We start from the raw sequence: 18574 nt of genomic DNA on the forward strand, positions 1-18574 counted from the left end.
TGAGTTGGCGGTCTGGTGCAAAGGCCCACCATTGTCACTGGCAAATGATTGACAGCTAAGAGACACCGGTACCGTGGCTCATTTGTCTGGGGAGATTAATTGTTAACCATAATTATACAATGGCCGGAACAGTCGGTGAAGAATAGAAGAACTCAAGACGACATTAAAACACCAGTTGAGGATGTTGGACATTTCTGACTGAAACAACTCTGGCTACGAAAGGATGATTTGAGTTAATCCAAGAGCAAACATTTTTTTGAATTATTTAAGAACATTTGCATGGATAGTGTTAGTTCCAGAATTTAGGCTCTTAAGTCTAATTAAACAAAGATTGACTTCGTTTTTGAAGGATGACTAACTTAAGTGCAAGAAGCCGTTTTCGCTTACCTCAATTTAACCCTTCAGCAACTGATTAAATCTAACAATGAGCACATATTCAAGACAAACTGGGTTAAGAAATTACAGTAATATTAAAAAGAATCATTTCAAATATATATCATATACCTAGTTTGAAGAAGTCTGTCAAGTCTACACATTATTTTATTTACTCTGTAAAATATAAATATAAGATGCCTTATTTCTTTGGAGATATATATACATAAAAAAAGCTCACTTTTGGGACTGCATGCATTGATTGGGAGTAGACTTATAAAGGTCACCTGGCGCCCCCTTGTGGTAACGTAGTCTAACACAGTACAGACCAAAAAACGGACGTAAAGATCATCTGAGAAGGACATCTTTTAGAAGCATTTTATTACTTTTTTTGACAAATATATATATGAGGGATTTCCTATCATGGAAACATTCTTTCAAAGATACAGTTACAGCAAATAGACCCCTGTATATGGACATGATGACAGGGGGAATCAAAAAAACATTAAATGATTAATCTAATCTAACCTATGTGTGCCTAAAAAGGAAAACAATGGTGCAATTTAACAATTTGAAATTACTTTGTAACAATTTCATAATGTGATCTTTACAGTCTAGTCATTTTTGGTAATGCTAAAAACAAATGCCTAATGGGGTTGTGTCACTTCCTGCATCTGTAGGGTGCAGCCGATGGTTGGGTAGAATTGCATAAAGGCACACAAGCTTCGATAACCCTCCGTTGAGCATTACTCTTTTTTTTTTGGCAAGACATTGGTCCCAAGGGGCAGTACAACCGTTCAAACTACAGGAGAAAAATAAAATTACAAAAAGGTCTTCCCTCTGCACACAGGAAAACAAAAGAGTTCAAAAGTATCTTGATTAATATTGTACCCACTCAATTATCTGGTCAAGTTCAAAAGTTAGAGGGGGGGGGGGGCTAAGGAACATTGAATCAGAGGTGTGGCGCTGTCAACAACCTCTCAAGAGCTTTGCTAGTTTACATGATCTTGTGTTGGGCGGGGCTGGGGGAGGGGCTTCAACACCATCAACATTTTCACAGAGGATGCAGCTCGGCCAGCGACCTCTTCTGCTGCTGCATGAACGCCTGCAGGCTCCTCTTGCCCACCCTGAAGGAGCTCTCCTTGCGAGAGAAGGGCAGCACCACCTGCAGTCTGAGCAGCGTCTCGATGTTGCTGAAGCTGCGGATCTGCGACGTCTTCAGCGTGTCCAGGACGGTGGTGGGCAGGTACCCCGCCAAGGGGTCCAGCCACTTCTCCTTCCACGACTTGATCTCCTGAAACAGAGACACTTTGTCCGGCAGGTCCTCGCTGTACAGGCGGAACAGAAGGCCGCCGAGGGTTGGCGTCTCCACCCGGGACATGGCGTAAGGCACTATCTCCAGCGCCCGCAGGGTGTCCAGGACCTTCTCGGCGAACAGGTCGGCCACCTCGGCGACCGAGTGCTCGATCGCCCTGCCGCTGACCGACTCGGCGTAAAAGTCGCTCAGGGGCTCCAGCAGCACGGGGTGCAGCGTGGGCACCTGGAGCCGGGCGGCCAGGGCCACGGCCTCCTGGAACCAGGCCTTGTGGAGGACGTCCACGTCGCAGCGCAGCTTGCCGAGGGCCTCGGTGAGGTCGGGCAGCGTGTCCACGGCGAGCAGCATGTCCAGGGGCTTGCCCTGCAGCGACGCGCTCAGCTTGCCCGTGGCGGCCAGCACGTGCTTGCCCACCACCGTGGCGAAGAGGAACTCGAAGCGGCGCACGGCGTCGAAGAACTCGCCGGCCTGCCGCCGCTCGGCAGCGCCGCCGCCCTCGCCCTCGTCCTTGAGGTCGTTCAGGCAGAGCATCAGAGGCTCTAGGAGCTCCGCCGTCAGCTCCTGCATGTCGTGGCTCCGCTCCCAGCTCTTCACCAGCTTGTCCCGCAGCTCGTGGCCCCGCGCCTCGTCGCGGGGGAAGGCGCCGAGGATGGCGTCCTCCAGCCTGTTCTGCCGGCGCGCGTCCGCCGTGAACCACGTCAGCAGGTTCTCCGTCAGCGCGGCGGCGTCCGCCGCCTCCGGCACCGGCGAGGAGCGCGCCAGCCACACGTTGAGCGACACGGCCGAGCTGACGGCGCGCACCGCCTGCGGGTACTTGGCGGCGAGCGACGCGCACACCGCCCGCATCTGGGCGCCCGCCTGGCCCACGCTGAGCAGGGCCAGGCCCCGGCAGTACGCCATGTTGAGCCCCCACTTCTCGGAGAGCGCCGTCTCCACGGCGTCCGCTAGGGCGCCGGCGTCGGCGTGGCAGGGGATGAAGGCCAGCGTCTCCTCGCACTGGATGTCCTCCTTGTTGAGGTAGCGGAGGCAGAGCGGCACGTAGAGCTCGCCGTCCACCTCCGCCGCCTGCTCCATGATGATGGTGAAGAACTGCGAGTCCCACAGCTCCTTCAGCATCTCCTCGCGCAGCTGCGGCCCGTAGAAGGACACGGGCCCGCGGGGTCCCGGGAGGGCCTCCGGGAGGGCCTCCTGCAGCGGCACGCCGTTGCCCTCCTGGGGGGCCGCCACGGCGTCGGCGGGAGGGTCCGCTACTGCGGGGCCGCTCGGTTCCTCTTCCATGGATTCAACGATGGCAGCGCCTGATTTCAGAAAGGAAAGGTAAGTCATGATGACAAGTCTTTGTGATCCATGATTCCGTTAAGAATTACAAAAATTACAGGATTATTAAGATTCCAATATTGTATTTTTCAGTGCACAACTTTTTTATTTTACAAAGAAAAAGGAGGGACTATACTCTTGTGTTCTGTAGTGATGGCTTTTTAAATGTACTTGCCTTTGATCAGCTTTAGTCCTCGAAAGGTTTCCAGGACCTACATTGCATTGAGCACAAATACATTTGCATTAAATATAAAAAATTGTGTCAATAAGTTTGATCAATGGTATGGTGCATAGAAGGCCTTGGTGATAAACATTTCTTCATACCTTCCTGACATTTCCCCGGGTATACAATGGGATTTACCACCCACCGAAAAACAAAAACATAAAAGCTAAGCTGCTGGGGAAGTCATTATAGCATGTATGACATCGTCTTGCCTAAAATACTTTCTTACCTTCAATAACCCTGCTCAGACTAGTTTGCCGGGATAAATACATAAAATCATCAATAGATGGAGGACCCTGTTACAGAGACATCAGTGGGCTGAACAGAGATGTGTGGCTGAACAAAATTAGGTGAGGAAATTAAAAGGAGTTGGTTTTTGGAAGAGGTAATCTGAAGTTAAAAGGTATGATATGGGTTAATATTTACATATTTATATTGCATCCTAGTCCTGGAAAGTTATCCCCCCCACTGCCATCTTTCTCAGCCCAGCTTCGAGTATAGCCTGACCTCTGGTGGCCCGTGCTGTGTACTACACTACATCAACACAGTAGCTCTGCATCGGTTTAATAGAAAGCAGAGCGTCTCTGATGTTGCTGGTTTTGAAAATCCTACCTTCAGGATTTCTCAACACCTAGGTACACTCTAATACCTTCATACAACCCAAGCCAGTAGTCTTTAGAAAAAGAAATAAATAAAAGATTACCTGGGCCAGACATGGCCTGCTCTCGGGATCCATCTCCATGCACCTCTGGATGAGCTCGGGCAGCCTCCGCAGCGTCTGCTGGTGCATGAGCAGCATCACGCGCTCCGTCCTGCTGCCCCTGCACACGGTGGCCTCCAGCAGGTCCCTCATGGCGTTGAGGCTGGACCTCATCAGGTCGCACTCGATGCTGACGCTGGGCAGCACCGCCACCAGCCGCAGCAGGGAGGTCACGGTGGGGTGGCTCAGGGCCTCCGGGTGGAGCAGCGTCTCCGATATTGACGCCGGCGGCGCGGCCTCCTGGTACTTCTCCCTCCAGGCCACGGCCCAGGCGTTGATCTCCATCTCCGCCGTGTCGGGGTCCGTGAGGTCGGTCAGGTACGCGCCGAAGGGCTTGTCCGTGGACTCGAGGCTGGACTGGGGGTTGCACGAGGGCAGCAGGGAGAGCACCGAGAGGGCCTGCAGGTGGCTCTCCGAGAAGCTGTGCTTCATCTCCTCGATGAGGCACTTGAGCACGGGGATGCTCAGGGTCTCCCGATAGTAGATCTCCACCGACTCGTAGTTGCTGGCCTCCTCGGGGAAGCACACCTGCTCGGGCCCCAACTTGGAGGCCAGCTGGAAGGCGTGCTCGAACCAGGGCCCGTGCACGGCGCCGATGTTCTCCAGCATCTTGCTCAGCGCCTCGATGATCTGGGGGATCTTCTCCGCCTCGCCGATGATGTCCGCCGGGTTGCCGCAGCGGAAGACGGTGCTGCAGTTGCGGAGCGGGGCGCAGGCGTTCCTGAGGATCACCAGGGCCACGATGAAGTCCATGCTGCGCACCGCCGTCGCCAGCACCTGGGCGTAGAGCGCCGTGGTGCCGACGGAGGCGGCGGCGCCGACCGCGTCGAGGCAGCTGAGGACGCCCTCCAGCGTGTCGGCGAGGGCGTCGAAGAAGTCGTCCCGCCTCTTCCAGCGCGAGCAGCAGGTCTCGGGGCTCTCCTCCAGCGCCTCCATGGGGGCGTTGAGCAGCCCGTCGACCGCCTGCGCCAGCTGCGCCTCCAGGCCCGGGGACCTGTCGAAGAAGCGCAGCAGGTCCTCCGCCACGTCCAGCATCCTGGTCACCGGGGGGCAAGGCACGCATCCGGCCAGCCAGTAGGCCAGGCCGCAGGACTCGCTTGGCGTGACGACCGACAGCGGGTAGCTCTTCAGGAAATCCAGAGCCATGATCTTCAGACTCTGGCAGCCGGAGCCCGACCGCATATAGGCCTGTCCGCGGCACTGGGACATCGGCAGGCCCCAGTCCTCAGTCAGAATCTTAGCGAGGGCCTTCGCTTGTCCGTCGTCGTCGACGGAGGACTCGTCGAAAGGCAGGAAGCCGAGGAGCTCCACTTTCGGGGCCGATCCGCCGACGTACCGGACGAAGACGGGCAAATGGCTCCCGTCGGCGACTCTGACGGGCCGGTCGGTGATGAGGGAGAAGAAGGGGGACTCCTGTATCTCCTGAAGGATCACGTCGCGGATCACGTCGCGGATCCCTTTCGTCAACAGCATGGCTATTTCCGTCTCCCCCATGTTGAGTTTGCCTCGGCCGTCGGCACCGAGCCAGCGACACAGGCCCAGCTCCTGGACGATGCTCTCCGTTTCGTCTGTGGTGATCTCGGCCAGGGCGCCGTTCTTCTTGGCCAGCTGCGCGGCCAGGCGGAACACCGTCTCCAGACTCTGCTGGTTGTCCCCGGTGTGGCCGTTCTCTTCGGCTGGTTGCTCGTCCGTGGCGTCGACAGGTGGCTGGACCACAACCTCCTCGGCCTCATCTTTTAGATGGTCAACTGAACACGGCAAAGGAAGACCGTGCAAAGACAGAAACAAGAGAGAAATAATGAATGGCCTCGCATGCATGATGCAACAGCATTGGTTTTTCCACTGGTGTTATTTTAGGCTAGTGGTTACTCATACAATATCAACTACAGAAATTGCAGAGTCATGTCTTCTGTTTATTTTATTTCTTGGGAAAGATTGCTTCATGGAATTTATGCACATATTTGTAGTTGTATACTTTTTGCATGCGTCAACGTAAATTTCTTTGTACGAGTCCTTTCTTTCCCAATCCAAATCAGGCTGACCTTGGCAAATAATTGTTTGTCTTTTCTACCTGATAAAGAACAAGCTACAACAAGCTTTGTGATTACATTTGGTTGAGTATAATGATATTTAAATTTACAATTGTGTGTTTTATTATCTGATGCAAGTACAATACCTTCCATGTTATTTTCAGAGTTCTTCATTAACGTTTTGGATTCCTTATCCTGCAAATAAAAAAAATAAAAAATGTAATACACAATATTAAAACACACATTATCTCCATGAATTTACTGTAATGCCATGACAATAGTCCCGGTACGTCCAAATACTAGTGTTGCAGTAGACAGGCAGCTGACCATTGTGAACACTAGATGTTGGATACATTATTCATGTTCTCCTTTTGTGAAAATGTATGAAAAAATAATCAAAATCAAAATCAAAATATAATTATATTCCAAACGTACCAGACAGATGCCCTCTAGAGTCTGAGGGGTGACCTTCAGGCACTGGGTGACCATGCGGTCCAGGTCCCGGTTGAAGTCGGTGCCCACCTGGAGCATGGCCAGACACGGGGTGCGGTCCTTGGGCTCCGTGTTCTTCAGGAACTCCTGGAACAACTTGTGCCGCATCTTGGCGCCGCAGTCCTCCAGCGCCGTGCTGGGCAGCACCGACATGATCCTCAGAAGGGTGTTGATGTTGCCAAAGTACTGCATGACGGGCAGCCGCAGCGTGTGGAAGATGGTGTCGGGGATGGTGAGGGTCACCTTGGTCTTCCACTTCACCCGCCAGCAGCACAGCTCTGTGAAGAAGTTGTCGGCGTCGGGCAGGTCCGTGCTGTACAGCGGCGGCTTCGACTTCAGGCTCTCGAACATGTAGCTGACGGTGACCGAGCAGGGCACCAGCGACAGGAAGTTGAGCGCCTCCTTGTGGTCCTCGGAGAAGTGGTCCTTCACGGCCGTCATGAGGTTGTCCATGAGGGGCACGCTCAGGGCGTCCTTGAAGTAGCCCAGGGGCTTCCTGGCCGCGTCCCGGGGCTGGCCGGGGCACTCGGGCTCCTCCACCTGGACCCGGAGGCTCTGGGCCACGGCGCAGGCCTCGTCAAACCAGTTCTGGTGGAACACCTTCATGTTGGTCTTCACCCGGCTCAGGGTAGCCAGGATGCCGCTGATCTGACACAGCTGGGAGGCGGCGCTGAAGTGGTCCTTCTGCAGGCCCGCGCTGAGCTCCTTGGTGAAGGACGAGGTGTTTTTCAGGATCACCATGGCGATGATGAAATCAAAGTCCATTATCTTCCGGAGCAGCGAGCCCGCTTGTTCGGACAATGATTCCTTCCATCGCTGCGGGTTGTTTTTGATCTTCTCCAGACACTCAACCAGAGGCTCCATTATTTGGACAAAGACTTCATAAGAGTCGTGCTTCTCTTGCCACAGGGAGCAGAACTTCCCTTGCAACTCTTGGACCTTCTCGTAGCTTTCCCTGAGGCCGTAGGCGATGACGTGGTCGACCTGCTTCTCAAGCAGCGAGCTGCTACCGAAAAACACGAGCACCTCCTCAAACACCTCGAGGGCTTTGGTGATGGCCGGCACCGGGATCGTCTTGGACCACCACGTGTTGAAGGAGTAGCAGGAGCTGTGTGTGCTTATCGCCAGCGGGGACTTCTCTTGGACCTTGCACGCAAAGGCCTTCAGCTTGTAGGATATGTCCCCGGAGCCCAGGTAGGCCTGGCCCCGGCAGTACTTCAGATCCAGGCGCCACTCCACGGTGAGGATCTCCAACAGGCGCTCGACCATGGCGTCGCACTCGAGGTCGGCCTCGGCGAACCCCATCAGCTCCAAGCGCATGACGTCAAAGCTGTCCACGAACCTCAGGAAGAGCGGGAGGTAGTCCTTCTCCCCGAGCGTCACCACGCGGTCGATGAACAGGGAGAAGAAGGAGCTCCCCACCTCCAGTAGGATGCCGTCCCGGACCGTGTTCTCGCAAACGTTCAGGACCTCCTTCATCTCCGACTTGGACACGTACTTGGACACCTCGCTTTCTTGTTCGGCGGAGACTTCGGTGTTTTGCCGGCTCTGGCTGTTGTATGCGGCGGTCACCGCTGCCTGAAGGGCGGACTTGAGCGCCTCTCGGTCGGTCTCGGCACACTTCAGCTCGACCAGTTTTTCGCCCTCCATTTCTATGGTCATCGGTTTCGACTCGTCTTCGTTGTCCTTTTCCACATGGTTTCCATCATTTGCAACTGCTAAAATTGTTACACGGGTCAGGTCGTTTCATTCATTCAAAACAAATGATTACCATAATGATATATACATTTTTTTTAATTTACCATTTTTATTATTTAAGAAGAAAAAACGTCTGCTTAATAAAGGTACAGTAACCAAACTGTCAAAAGTAAAAAAAAAACGATACTTTTTTATATACATTCCAGAAAAGTGTTATTATTGATAAAAGATGTATCAAAAATGAAAGTGAAACTAGCTTTTCTTACCTTTGGGTTGCTTTGCTTTAACTGCATTTTCCTGTGACAAAGGAACAAACAGAGATCAGACATGCAAAATACATGAGGCAACTGGCAGACATCTGAAGAATCACACTTACCGTTTGTAACAACTGCATGATTTCCGGATGGGTTTTCGCATAGGTCTCGACCATCTGCTCCACGTTGAAGTGCACGTCTTGGTTCACAAACACGTATGCCAAATGGCATCGTCTCAGCTCCGGCGGTGTGCCTTTGAGGTAGAATTGACATCTCTCCAGGACCATGTTGTACTGGCCGTAGACGTCGGCCTCGGCGTTCACGCAGGGGACGGTGCCCAAGACCCTCAGCAGACTCTGCACGTTGGGGTAGAAGCCGATGTCTTGGATCTTCAGAGTGGCAAACACGGTGGTGGGCAGGATCCGACGCTTGCTGGCGTGTCTCCACTTGAGCTCCCAGCAGCCCAGCTCCTCGTAGAAGGTGTCCGGCCGGGCGAGGTTGTTCAGGTTGGCGTCCGCCACCTTGTCCCGGCGGATGCTGAAGTTGTGGTCCGCCATGTACGACGGCACCAGAGACAGCCACCGGAGGATGCGCACCATCTCCACGCTGAACACCCGCTTGACCTCCGCCACCAGATACTGCAGGATGGGCCGGCTCAGGTTCTCGCGGAACATGTCCTCCAGGGGGGTGTCGGTGGCGGTCGCGCTGTCCGCCGCCAGCGCGGCAAGCGAGGGCTCGGGCACCGTGACCTCCACGCCGAGCTTCTTGGCCCGGCCCATCGCGTCGCCAAACCACTTCCGGTGGAAAATGGCGATCTCCTGCTGGTACTTGGTGACCAGCTTTAAGGCGTTGGAGATGGTGTACTGCAATGTGCTGCTGATGCTGATGATGCCCCTGAGACTCGAGTTCAGTATGCTCACGCAACAAAGGGTGTTCTTCAGGACCACCAGGGTGACGATGAAGTTGAAGTTCTTCAGCGTGGGCCGGAGCTTGGCCAGTTGCTCGGCGGTGTCCTCGTCCACCTTGGAGATCACTTCGTTGATGACGTTGAGGAACGGCTCCAGGATGTCCAGCATGGTCTGGAAGGCGTCCGTGCGGTACTCCCAGTTCCCCCGGCAGGCCTCCTTGATGCCGTCCACCCGGCCCTTCACGTGCCCGTACGTCATCTGGATCTTGCCCTCAAGCCTCTGGCTGAGCTCCGGCGTTCTCCTGATGAGCCCGGCCACCTCCTCGACGGCGTCCGTGACACTCTGGATGAAGGGGACCGGCATGCAGCGGATGATCCAGATGTTGAAGACGTAGGGGTCGCTGGGAGAGAGCACCACCTGTGGGAACTCCTGGAGGATCCTGCAGGTGAGGTCCCTGATCTTCTGGCACATGCCGCCGGTCACCAGGTAGGAGAGCCCGCGGCAATGCTCCATCCTCAGGCCCCACTTGTTCCGCAGCTCCGTGAGAAGAGTGTAAAACAGGTTCTCTGTGTCCAACTCGCAGGGGAGGAAGCCGATGAGGTGCTTCTGGGGGAAGCCCTCGACCGTGACGGAGCGTACAAACACCGGGATCTGCTCCTTGCCCTCCATGTTGGTGGCGTCCTGCAGCAGGATGGAGAAGAAGCGCGCCATTTGCAGGCTGTTCTGGATCTCGTCACGCATGAGGTCCTCGCTGAACTGGAGGATCTCTTTCTGGTCGATTTTCTCCACACAGATCGGATTGAGTTCCGGCCTGCCCCGGGATTCTCCCAGCTGCATCATCGGTTCATCTATATTCGTGCCATTGATGCTGAACCCGGTTAGAGCAAGGACTTCCTTGAAATAGACTTTGAGAGACTCTCGGGCTTTGGAGCCCGCCGTGTCCTCTTGCATCGGATCATCTCGTGGTAGGGATACACACGTTGTGCTGTTTTGTCCGGATACCTCAGACTCTTCATGGACCTCATGGGATTCGGTATTTTCTGACAAACAAAAATAACGTTGAAAAAATTATATTACAAAAAGACATATCGATAGAACATTTTTTAAGCATAACTAATTACAAATTGTCATGTCCAATCATATTTTGATGTAATATTTGTGCTTGTATACATTGAGGCTTTAGGTAAGGCGGTCGGTCTACCTTTTGATTTCTTGACAGAAGCAGGTTCCTCCTCAAGCTAAGGTCATGATAAGAGGAGATTAGGTTTGTTGACATGCATTTATTGTACAATATTACTAAAATATAAAAATCCTACTGAAGTTATATGAAACACTTACAGGATCACCAGCTCGTTTTCTATCGGTGGTTGTTGGAATGGTTGATGGTTCTGTGTCTTCAAACACTGTCGGAACTGCATCTTCCTTCAACACAAAATCGGAAGTCCCCTAAAATAGAAAACACAAGAGATTGGTACAAACAACATGACAAAATACATATACTAGAGAAGTAACTTCACAGAGAAAGGATGATTAAAAAATACAATACAATCATCAAAGTCACTGTCAGATATCAATGGAACCAGCAATACTAATGTTAGAGGAAAGTATTATAGATGAAATGTGAAATATTGAGAGCCCACAGTAAGTAGGCGGGAGGCTTTAAGGATTCAGAAACCTGAATCACTGTTCTCAGTTACACTCTACTGCAACTGTTAGCTAACTAACATAGCTTGTGTCGGCGGATTGACTTGGAGGGATTTTGAGAGTGTTGATAGTAAGATAATTGTAAATAAATCCCGTTATAGGATGTGTTTATATTATTTAAATCACCATGGATCAGCATGGACTACAGATATATTAAGGTAATTTCCACTACATTTTAGATGAAATGTGACATATTGCATCAACACAATAAATGCTAATTTAAAGTATTGGCTAGTTAAGATTTAGATGTAACTAGATATCAGTTACTATCTTTTGCAAAATGAGGTATCACAATGGTGATTGAGCCTATGGCCCACTGATGAAAGCCCTTTAATTTGTAGCAGTACGAATGTTTCAAACTGAGTGCTAGTGGCGTCATTCTGGGCATGCATTCAAATCACAAGCTGCAATTTCCATCACCCAGCAGTGGTGGTCCAGAGAGGGCTTGGAGGAGCTAGGGCAACAGCCCTGCTCTTAAATTCCCTTGAGTGTGTAGCGGCGTACCATTTATTTTCATCATAGGTGCCAACAAAGACAACGAAACTGAGATCTTCGAGATCACCACTTTAAAGTTGCGATGTCTATTTCCACTGGCTGTTGCTTAAAATAATCTGGACATATCTGTAGTCAATAATGATCGATGGTGATTTAATTAATTGTCAACAAAAATCACATTCTTTACCTGATATATTCTATCAATTAAAAAATGCTTGCCAGCCCTTTACCCCCTTTACTTATAAGAATCGTACTTATAAACAACGACACTCCCAAAACCCCTCCGACACATCCCGAAAGCTAAGCAACGCTACATCGTGTCACACAGCTGCACAGAGAGCTATAGTGGACAGAATGCCGTTATTGAGTCTTTCGAATTCTGAAGGATATATGCCAACTGGGAGGGGCTCAATCTTACACATTGTGACACTAAAAGTCATTTAGTATAAAAGTCTTTATAGTATTTTACCCTTTGGCATCCAATTAAGTAAGTAATTAACTTACAATTATTTACAAAACAAATTTATTTAGGTTAATCAATTAAATCAACTATCTAATGGGGATTCTTCAGTTGGCCTGATAAGAAATAACATGGAATTATTGATTGTGTGCTTGCATTGTAGTGTTGCATTAGCATTGGGATTACATTAGATGTATAAATAAAAAATACCAACCAATTACCAAAATGATCAATTCGGGCTCTTACCTCATGGGAAATTAAGGAGGGCTCAAAGTGTTTGGCACAAAGTTTGTAGAGTTTATGCAACTCTTCAGGACCTTTTGATGCCAAGTCTGGACGATGGCAGTTGTCCAGCCATTGTTTACAGCTGCAAAGAGGAGAATATATAAAAATGTAGTACGGGTCTCCAATTATAGGGTTGTTATTTTGGCATAATGTTAAACTAGCTACAGTAAGCTTATTCTTACAAATTGGTCGGCCTTTAAACAATTTCACTCAATTGGTAGATTTGAAGAATTTCTCTCCCTATGCATTGATTTAATAATTGATTTTATACAGTGAAAATATAAATGTATAGAGGTACCAAAATGGGGTCTACAATAATACATTACGAATATATATGACAGGTATCATCAACTAATAAGGGTAGCCAAATTTGTATGATTTAAAATAGTTAATAATTGTATATTCCTAACTCAATGGCCATCAACGCCAGTGCCAGTTCTAAATGATAAATAGTATGCTTGTTGATTTTTCTATCTTATTTTTCTTTTCGTCCATGTATAAGAATATAGGTTGGATATATGTGGTCTCAAAATAAAAGCAAGCTGATTTGAACAGCGCAGCTTGTGGAGGCGCCAGATTGCAGATAGTGACTTTTAGTACATCCTACACTCAGTATTGTGGCCGTGGATAGCCGTATGCTTGGATTAATTATAGTATAGTAGTAATAGTGTATCCCCATTCAAATTATTATGATCTGCAATTTACTGAGATGTGATAGCCGTTGTCAGTCCGATTTAATCCTGCTTGCAAATCTATCATTGAAAAGGACATTATAGAGTTATTGAGAAATGATCTTTGCTAGCTGACCTAACCTAACACAACCACCCCTGCACACACTCTCTCTCTCTCTCTCTCAAACGGCTATTTACATAACTGAAGTTTACGGGCTGTTTATTTGTCATGGTTAGACTGATCGGCCAAGAGGGCATTGATAGCAGGTCATATAAATGAGTTTAGATCATAAAGTAAAAAAAAAAAATAGAACCCATTTTATGTGGGACTTTTCTTTCAACACTAGTCTGCGCCATTTTCAATGGAGTTGGTGTTTCTATTAGCTAACATCATGTTCCGGCTAATGGTGGATGGCTACAGTACTCACTCTCCAGGATTTTATTTTTTAAATCGAATCCAAATTAAATAGGAAAGAACTTACCGGTCAGGGTCCGAAGGAAAACTGAAAAGGGTTACATCTGAATCCGTTTTCCCCTGGTCAGACCCACAGTTCGTCGCAGCACAGCAGTCAGTCATCTTGGACTGCATGTATATGGCTAGCAAGTTAGCTCGCTGGCGGTTGCAAGCTGACAAGCCTACTCTGGAGAAAAGCCTGCAGAGTAGCCTACAAAGTCATGCCTGGTGCGGTATTTGCGACCAACACGTCGAGTTTATTGCAACGCTCACGGGACGTATCTACGCGGAATAGAGAATGGACTTATTCCATTCTTTTAAAAAGTTGATGGTGCGCGGTGTGCCGAGAGCATGTACCTACACATAAACCAGGAACTAAGATGTACAATACATTATTTCGCCACTAGAGCGCGGAATGGAGTCGCGTTCTTCGGCTTTGTACCTTGTGTCTTCCTCCAACGGATTCACTGCTGTGATTGGTGTGCTGTGCTGAGTCGTGAATCCGTCCACATGAGGGGATGCTTGCATTCTTAAATCTAGGTTTATTTAACCGTAATTAAACCGTTCATTTTAGAGCCATTTCCAAACACCCACCTTTTATCGAGGATAATGCATAGGTGCAAGGATATTTCCGTTGCACCGTTTCTGCATATGTTGGAACTATAAAGTTGGTGTAAGAACTCGAGATGCGTTAATTATTAGGTATTGGGTTTACCAAGACCGAAGAAAGCAACATTTGGATGGGGTGTGTCGAGTGGCTGGTAAAAGGTTTGGGGTGGCAAATGAAAACGGTTATAAAATAAATAACATGTTATGCCTCTCAGGAAACGTTTGAGATTAGATCGGTCTGGCAACGGTCTATTAAATGTCAAGTTACAGGGGTTTCCCCAGTCCAAGACAATTAGCAGGCCATCACTGAACAAAGAAAGCCTGATCACTAGTGTTGCCGGAAATTGAATAACACTGAATCTATCAATGAATGAACCTCAGAGGACCGTTGTAATCATATTGATGCAGCAGATTCAACATATTATACGTTGGCTGTGGAGGAACCAGATACATGCTGACGCTTGCATAGCATCAGCTAAGAAAAACAATATATCTACTAAATTTAACTAAATTAAATCACTAAACCATAGCCCGTTTGTTCCACCCTGTGGGGTCCAGATCGGTGTGCGGTTGTTTTACCATACTTTCCATGGGAAAGAATGGTCTTGATCTAAACAGTCAAAGATAGTCTTGATCTCAACAGTAAAATATATTGTTGAATGTGTACGAGAAGATAATTTTTTTCTGCTTCACTCACTGTGGTAACTCAATCATAACAATGATCAGATTTTTTTTATTATTGAACTCGACATCTTAACAAACATGTCAAACATCACAGCTGTACACACTACTTTTCAAATAAAGAGTCACTGCTATATAAAGGATCTCGGGGAACAATTATTCTGATAGCTTGTATAAAAGCACTACTGCATATTAATCGTAGATCTTCTGAACAATTAGTTGTATTTTTTTTTCCCCAAACGTTAATTTCTAATGGTTATTTGCATGATGTTCAAGTTTGGTGACCTTCTGGTGGGGTATTTGTATAAGGGATGGGTTGGCCTACAAAAGAGTTGGAAGGAATAGCAACTGGTCAGTAGGAAAAAAACAACAATGTATGACCTTGAGTAAAAAAAAAAATTTACAGATTAAAAAGCCAGCTTCAATATACTTTTGCACTATTAGAACAGAATCCAGTATCAATGTTGAGCAACACCAGAGAATCCGGCCTAAAGCTTCTCAGTCTCTGGTTCCGTGCTCTTCTCTGGTTCTTTGTTCTTCTCCTTCTCCTTCTTCTCCGGGTACGCCTTCATGTAAGCCTGGACCATGGCGTCCAAGTCATGATTAACGTCAATGTTGACATTTAGGAGAGCAAGGCTTTTGGACCTGCAGTGGTCCGGTGTGTTCTTGATGTATCTCCGGTAGCGCCTGTAGGCCAGACCACAGTCTTCCTCAAGAGGGAGTGTGGGCAGTATCCCGAGCAACCTCAGCACGGCCAGCACGTTCGGGAAGAACTTCAAGTCGGCCAGGCCCAGCGTCTCCCCGAGACTCTCTGGGAGGGCCTCGCCCTTGCCCCTCGGGCCCTTCCACTTGACCCACCAGCAGTGCAGCTCGGCCGAGAGGGTTCCAGCGTTCGGGATGTCGTCCTTGTACATCTGCAGGTTCCCCTCTTCGGTTTCCTCCCCGGCCTTCTTGCTCCGAAGGCCGGGGATGAGCGACTGGCTGCCCAGCGCCTTCAGGTGCTCGTCGCCGAAGAGCTCCTTCAGCTCGTCCACGACGTGCCTCAACACGGGGGCCGAGACGTGCTCCTTGTAGTAGTGGTCGGGCAGGACGGTCACGCCGGGCGCCAAACCCTGCCTCTTTGTGAAGCAGCGCGGCGCCCTGATGGGGACCTCCATGGCGTTGGCCAGGTTGACCGCTTCGTCGTACCAGAACTCGTGGTACACGTCGATGTTGGCGGCCACCTCGAGGACCGACTGCAGCACCGACTCGAAGTTGTCGGCCGCGAAATGAGCTTCCTCCGCTGACCCCTGCAGGTTGGCACCGAAGGCGCGCGTGAGCGAGAGGGTGCTTTTCAGCACCACCAAGCTCATGATGAACTCAAAGTCAGCTAGCGCTTTGGAGATCTCCAGAGCATCCTGGATCACCTGATCGTTCCATCGCATGTCTTCGTTGTCATGCACGCTGTCCACACAGAGTAGGAGAGACTCTATGATGTCGACTGCCACCTCAAATGCCTCACCGCTTGTAGTCCAAGCGGTGTGACAGAGCTCTTTGAGTTCATTGGCTTTCTCTTCCTTGTACGGATAGAAAATAGCAATGGCGTTCTCCAACTCTAATTGCAGAGCTGTTGAATCGGTGAAAAATGAATGAATTTTCTTGAAGGTAGACATGACAAGCTGAACTCCTGTCAAACCCAAAGTGTTGGCCAGTGAGATGTTTAAGGGGCAGGTTGATCTTGGTGTGATGACTGCCTTTGGGTACTGCTCCTTTAGCTTAGCAACAACATCTTTAACTTGGCTAAAATGAGTAGCGGAACAGGAATGGGACTGAGCTCTGCATTGTTCCATTTTCACACCCCATTTTTCAGTCAGCTCGGAGAGCAGTTTTCCTGCCACACTGTCTCCCTCATCCTCAAAATTCAGAAAACCCAAAAAGGTTTCCTGCTGGCTGTTTTTTTTGTCCACATAACGCAGGAAGACGGGCAAGTGCCACTCGTCTGAAATAACCACCACCTCGTCCGTGATTAATGAGAAGAAGCCATTTTGCCCAACTTCTTCCAGAAGCTCACTTCGAACGCATTTCTCACACACGTCGATCAGCTCAGTCAATCTAGTAGGAAGATTGCCGTCTTTATCCTCTGCCCATCTCTTCTTCAAGGCTTCCTCTCCGGCATTCATGCGGTAGTCAAGCAACTCCACAAAGTTGCTCGAAGTCATGCTCTCCTCTTTGGTATCGAGAGATCCTCCGACAGGAATGTTTTGCTCCCCCAACAGAACGAGTAATTCAAACAAAGCTTTGAGGTACTCTTTGTACCCCTCCTCCTCAGAGGGCTCCGGAGGATCTGTGGTCGTCTCCGTTTGGGACTTTTTGACTTCTGCAGAGGAAATCCACACAAACAAACTCATGATGCATACCTTGTTGATGTAGTTTCCATTATCACACTAACACTGAGATATTCAAGAGTTTAATAAGTGATTAATTAATTGAATCAAGGCAAAATAACATAAAACGTAGAGAATAAAGATTGAATAATACCCACTTTTCCTCATTTGTATGTCCCTTTCAGCAATTTCAGCCTATACAATGAGAGAAAAAAAGGTCAAACGTTAGATTCAAATGAATATTTATGTACAGTTAAGACGCTTACTTAAAACAATGGCAGTCCGATATATTTACCATTGCTTTATTGCGCTTCAGCTGTGTAGAATTAGGTTGGCTTGGCACATCAAAAATAGATGGTATGGCATCGTCCTTCAGTACTGTACTGAGATACTCCTGAAATAGGAAAAAAAAGGATAACACTACATTCAAAGGTTAAAGAGCTAGGCAGTAAAGGTTTTGACAAGGACATTAAGATGACTGCTTATCATCTATCAATCAAAGAATCATGCTTCTCATCTCTGCATGATTGCTAGACGTTAGTGATCAGAGATTAGGTTAGGGATCTCGAACGGCATCCTTTTGCAAATAATAGTTCTTCCACATAGGGTATAGGGTATGTGGAATAGAATGACTATACACGCATATTCAAGTGTAATGCAGCATGTTCGTGTTACTTACAGTAGCGTTACTCTCATAAGAGGAAGGATCGAAGTGTTTGACACAAAGTCTGTAGTATCTGTACAACTGTTCTGGCGATTTGTCGTTGAGGTCCTCGTGATTGCATTTGTCAACCCACTGTTTGCATCTAAGCAGAAAAAAAAGCAAAGCGATCATTATTTTGTATTTACATAAAAAGATTTGTGTTTGTGTTAGCCAATTCTATCTTACAACGTAAATCCACGCGCTATTTTGCTATCTTTACCTTTCAGCGTCCTTTGGAAATCTGAAGAGGGGATGCTGGTTCGATTTCTTGGTCGCACAGTTAGGAGCAGCGCAGAAATACTGCATGATCCCCTGTTACGATTCAAGAAAAGCAATTTAATAGCGGACGTGGAATCTCAATCCCATAACTCGATCCAAACACAGCAGGCGTGCTACGGAAACTAGGGGGCGCGCAGTGAATGACGCGCGAATCTTATTTACCCATAATGCTTAGAAATGAATGGACGAATGAATGGATTTCCGCTTTCTTTCAAAACATTATGCGATCCTGTTACCTTTATTTATTATACCACTATCTTAATATATTTTATATCACAGCCACAATTTTAATAGATAATGTGTGTAAATTGAAATGCATATAAAATACAGCAAAATGTATCCTGGGATTTACAAGCCCTATATGTAAACCATGATTCAATATATCTTCGGCAATATACAAATTATGAATAATTTGTATATTTGTACATAATTTGTAAATTTGTACATTTCTTCAGCGCTTCTTGCAGAAGCGCTGAAGAAATGGCTAATTCCCCTGCAGTA

General features: G+C 48.5%; 2 protein-coding genes across 2 annotated transcripts; both read right to left on the reverse strand.

Moving 5' to 3' along the window:
• Nucleotides 1-563: 563 nt before the first annotated feature.
• On the reverse strand, nucleotides 564-13860 carry si:dkey-250d21.1 (uncharacterized). The gene is made up of 11 exons (XM_056594017.1): nucleotides 13467-13860; nucleotides 12275-12395; nucleotides 10708-10815; nucleotides 10571-10607; nucleotides 8584-10409; nucleotides 8474-8504; nucleotides 6453-8227; nucleotides 6164-6212; nucleotides 3931-5735; nucleotides 3180-3216; nucleotides 564-2985 (listed from the first exon to the last, which is right to left on the reverse strand). The coding sequence occupies exons 1-11, from the start codon at nucleotides 13571-13573 to the stop codon at nucleotides 1427-1429; spliced, it is 7455 nt and encodes a 2484-aa protein (XP_056449992.1). The 5' UTR covers nucleotides 13574-13860; the 3' UTR covers nucleotides 564-1426.
• Nucleotides 13861-14423: 563 nt separating this feature from the next.
• thap12a (THAP domain containing 12a) lies at nucleotides 14424-18224 on the reverse strand. The gene is made up of 5 exons (XM_056594018.1): nucleotides 18015-18224; nucleotides 17771-17897; nucleotides 17387-17485; nucleotides 17250-17286; nucleotides 14424-17084 (listed from the first exon to the last, which is right to left on the reverse strand). Exons 1-5 carry the CDS (start codon nucleotides 18098-18100, stop codon nucleotides 15217-15219), a joined length of 2217 nt encoding a protein of 738 aa, XP_056449993.1. The 5' UTR covers nucleotides 18101-18224; the 3' UTR covers nucleotides 14424-15216.
• Nucleotides 18225-18574: the final 350 nt, after the last annotated feature.

This window comes from Gadus chalcogrammus, chromosome 7, assembly GCF_026213295.1.
Source record: "Gadus chalcogrammus isolate NIFS_2021 chromosome 7, NIFS_Gcha_1.0, whole genome shotgun sequence".
Taxonomy (NCBI): domain Eukaryota; kingdom Metazoa; phylum Chordata; class Actinopteri; order Gadiformes; family Gadidae; genus Gadus; species Gadus chalcogrammus.

Coding starts and splice junctions, on each gene's coding strand:
- si:dkey-250d21.1 (XM_056594017.1), bottom strand. CDS start 13,573: ATGCAGTCCAAGATGACTGACTGCTGTGCTGCGACGAACTGTGGGTCT. Junction 10,410..10,570: donor TTCTGTCAAGAAATCAAAAG/GTAGACCGACCG, acceptor TTTGTTTGTCAG/AAAATACCGAATCCCATGAG. Junction 5,736..6,163: donor CTCTGAAAATAACATGGAAG/GTATTGTACTTG, acceptor TGCCGTGTTCAG/TTGACCATCTAAAAGATGAG.
- thap12a (XM_056594018.1), bottom strand. CDS start 18,100: ATGCAGTATTTCTGCGCTGCTCCTAACTGTGCGACCAAGAAATCGAAC. Junction 17,287..17,386: donor TGAAGCGCAATAAAGCAATG/GTAAATATATCG, acceptor CTCATTGTATAG/GCTGAAATTGCTGAAAGGGA. Junction 17,085..17,249: donor GGACATACAAATGAGGAAAA/GTGGGTATTATT, acceptor TTTCCTCTGCAG/AAGTCAAAAAGTCCCAAACG.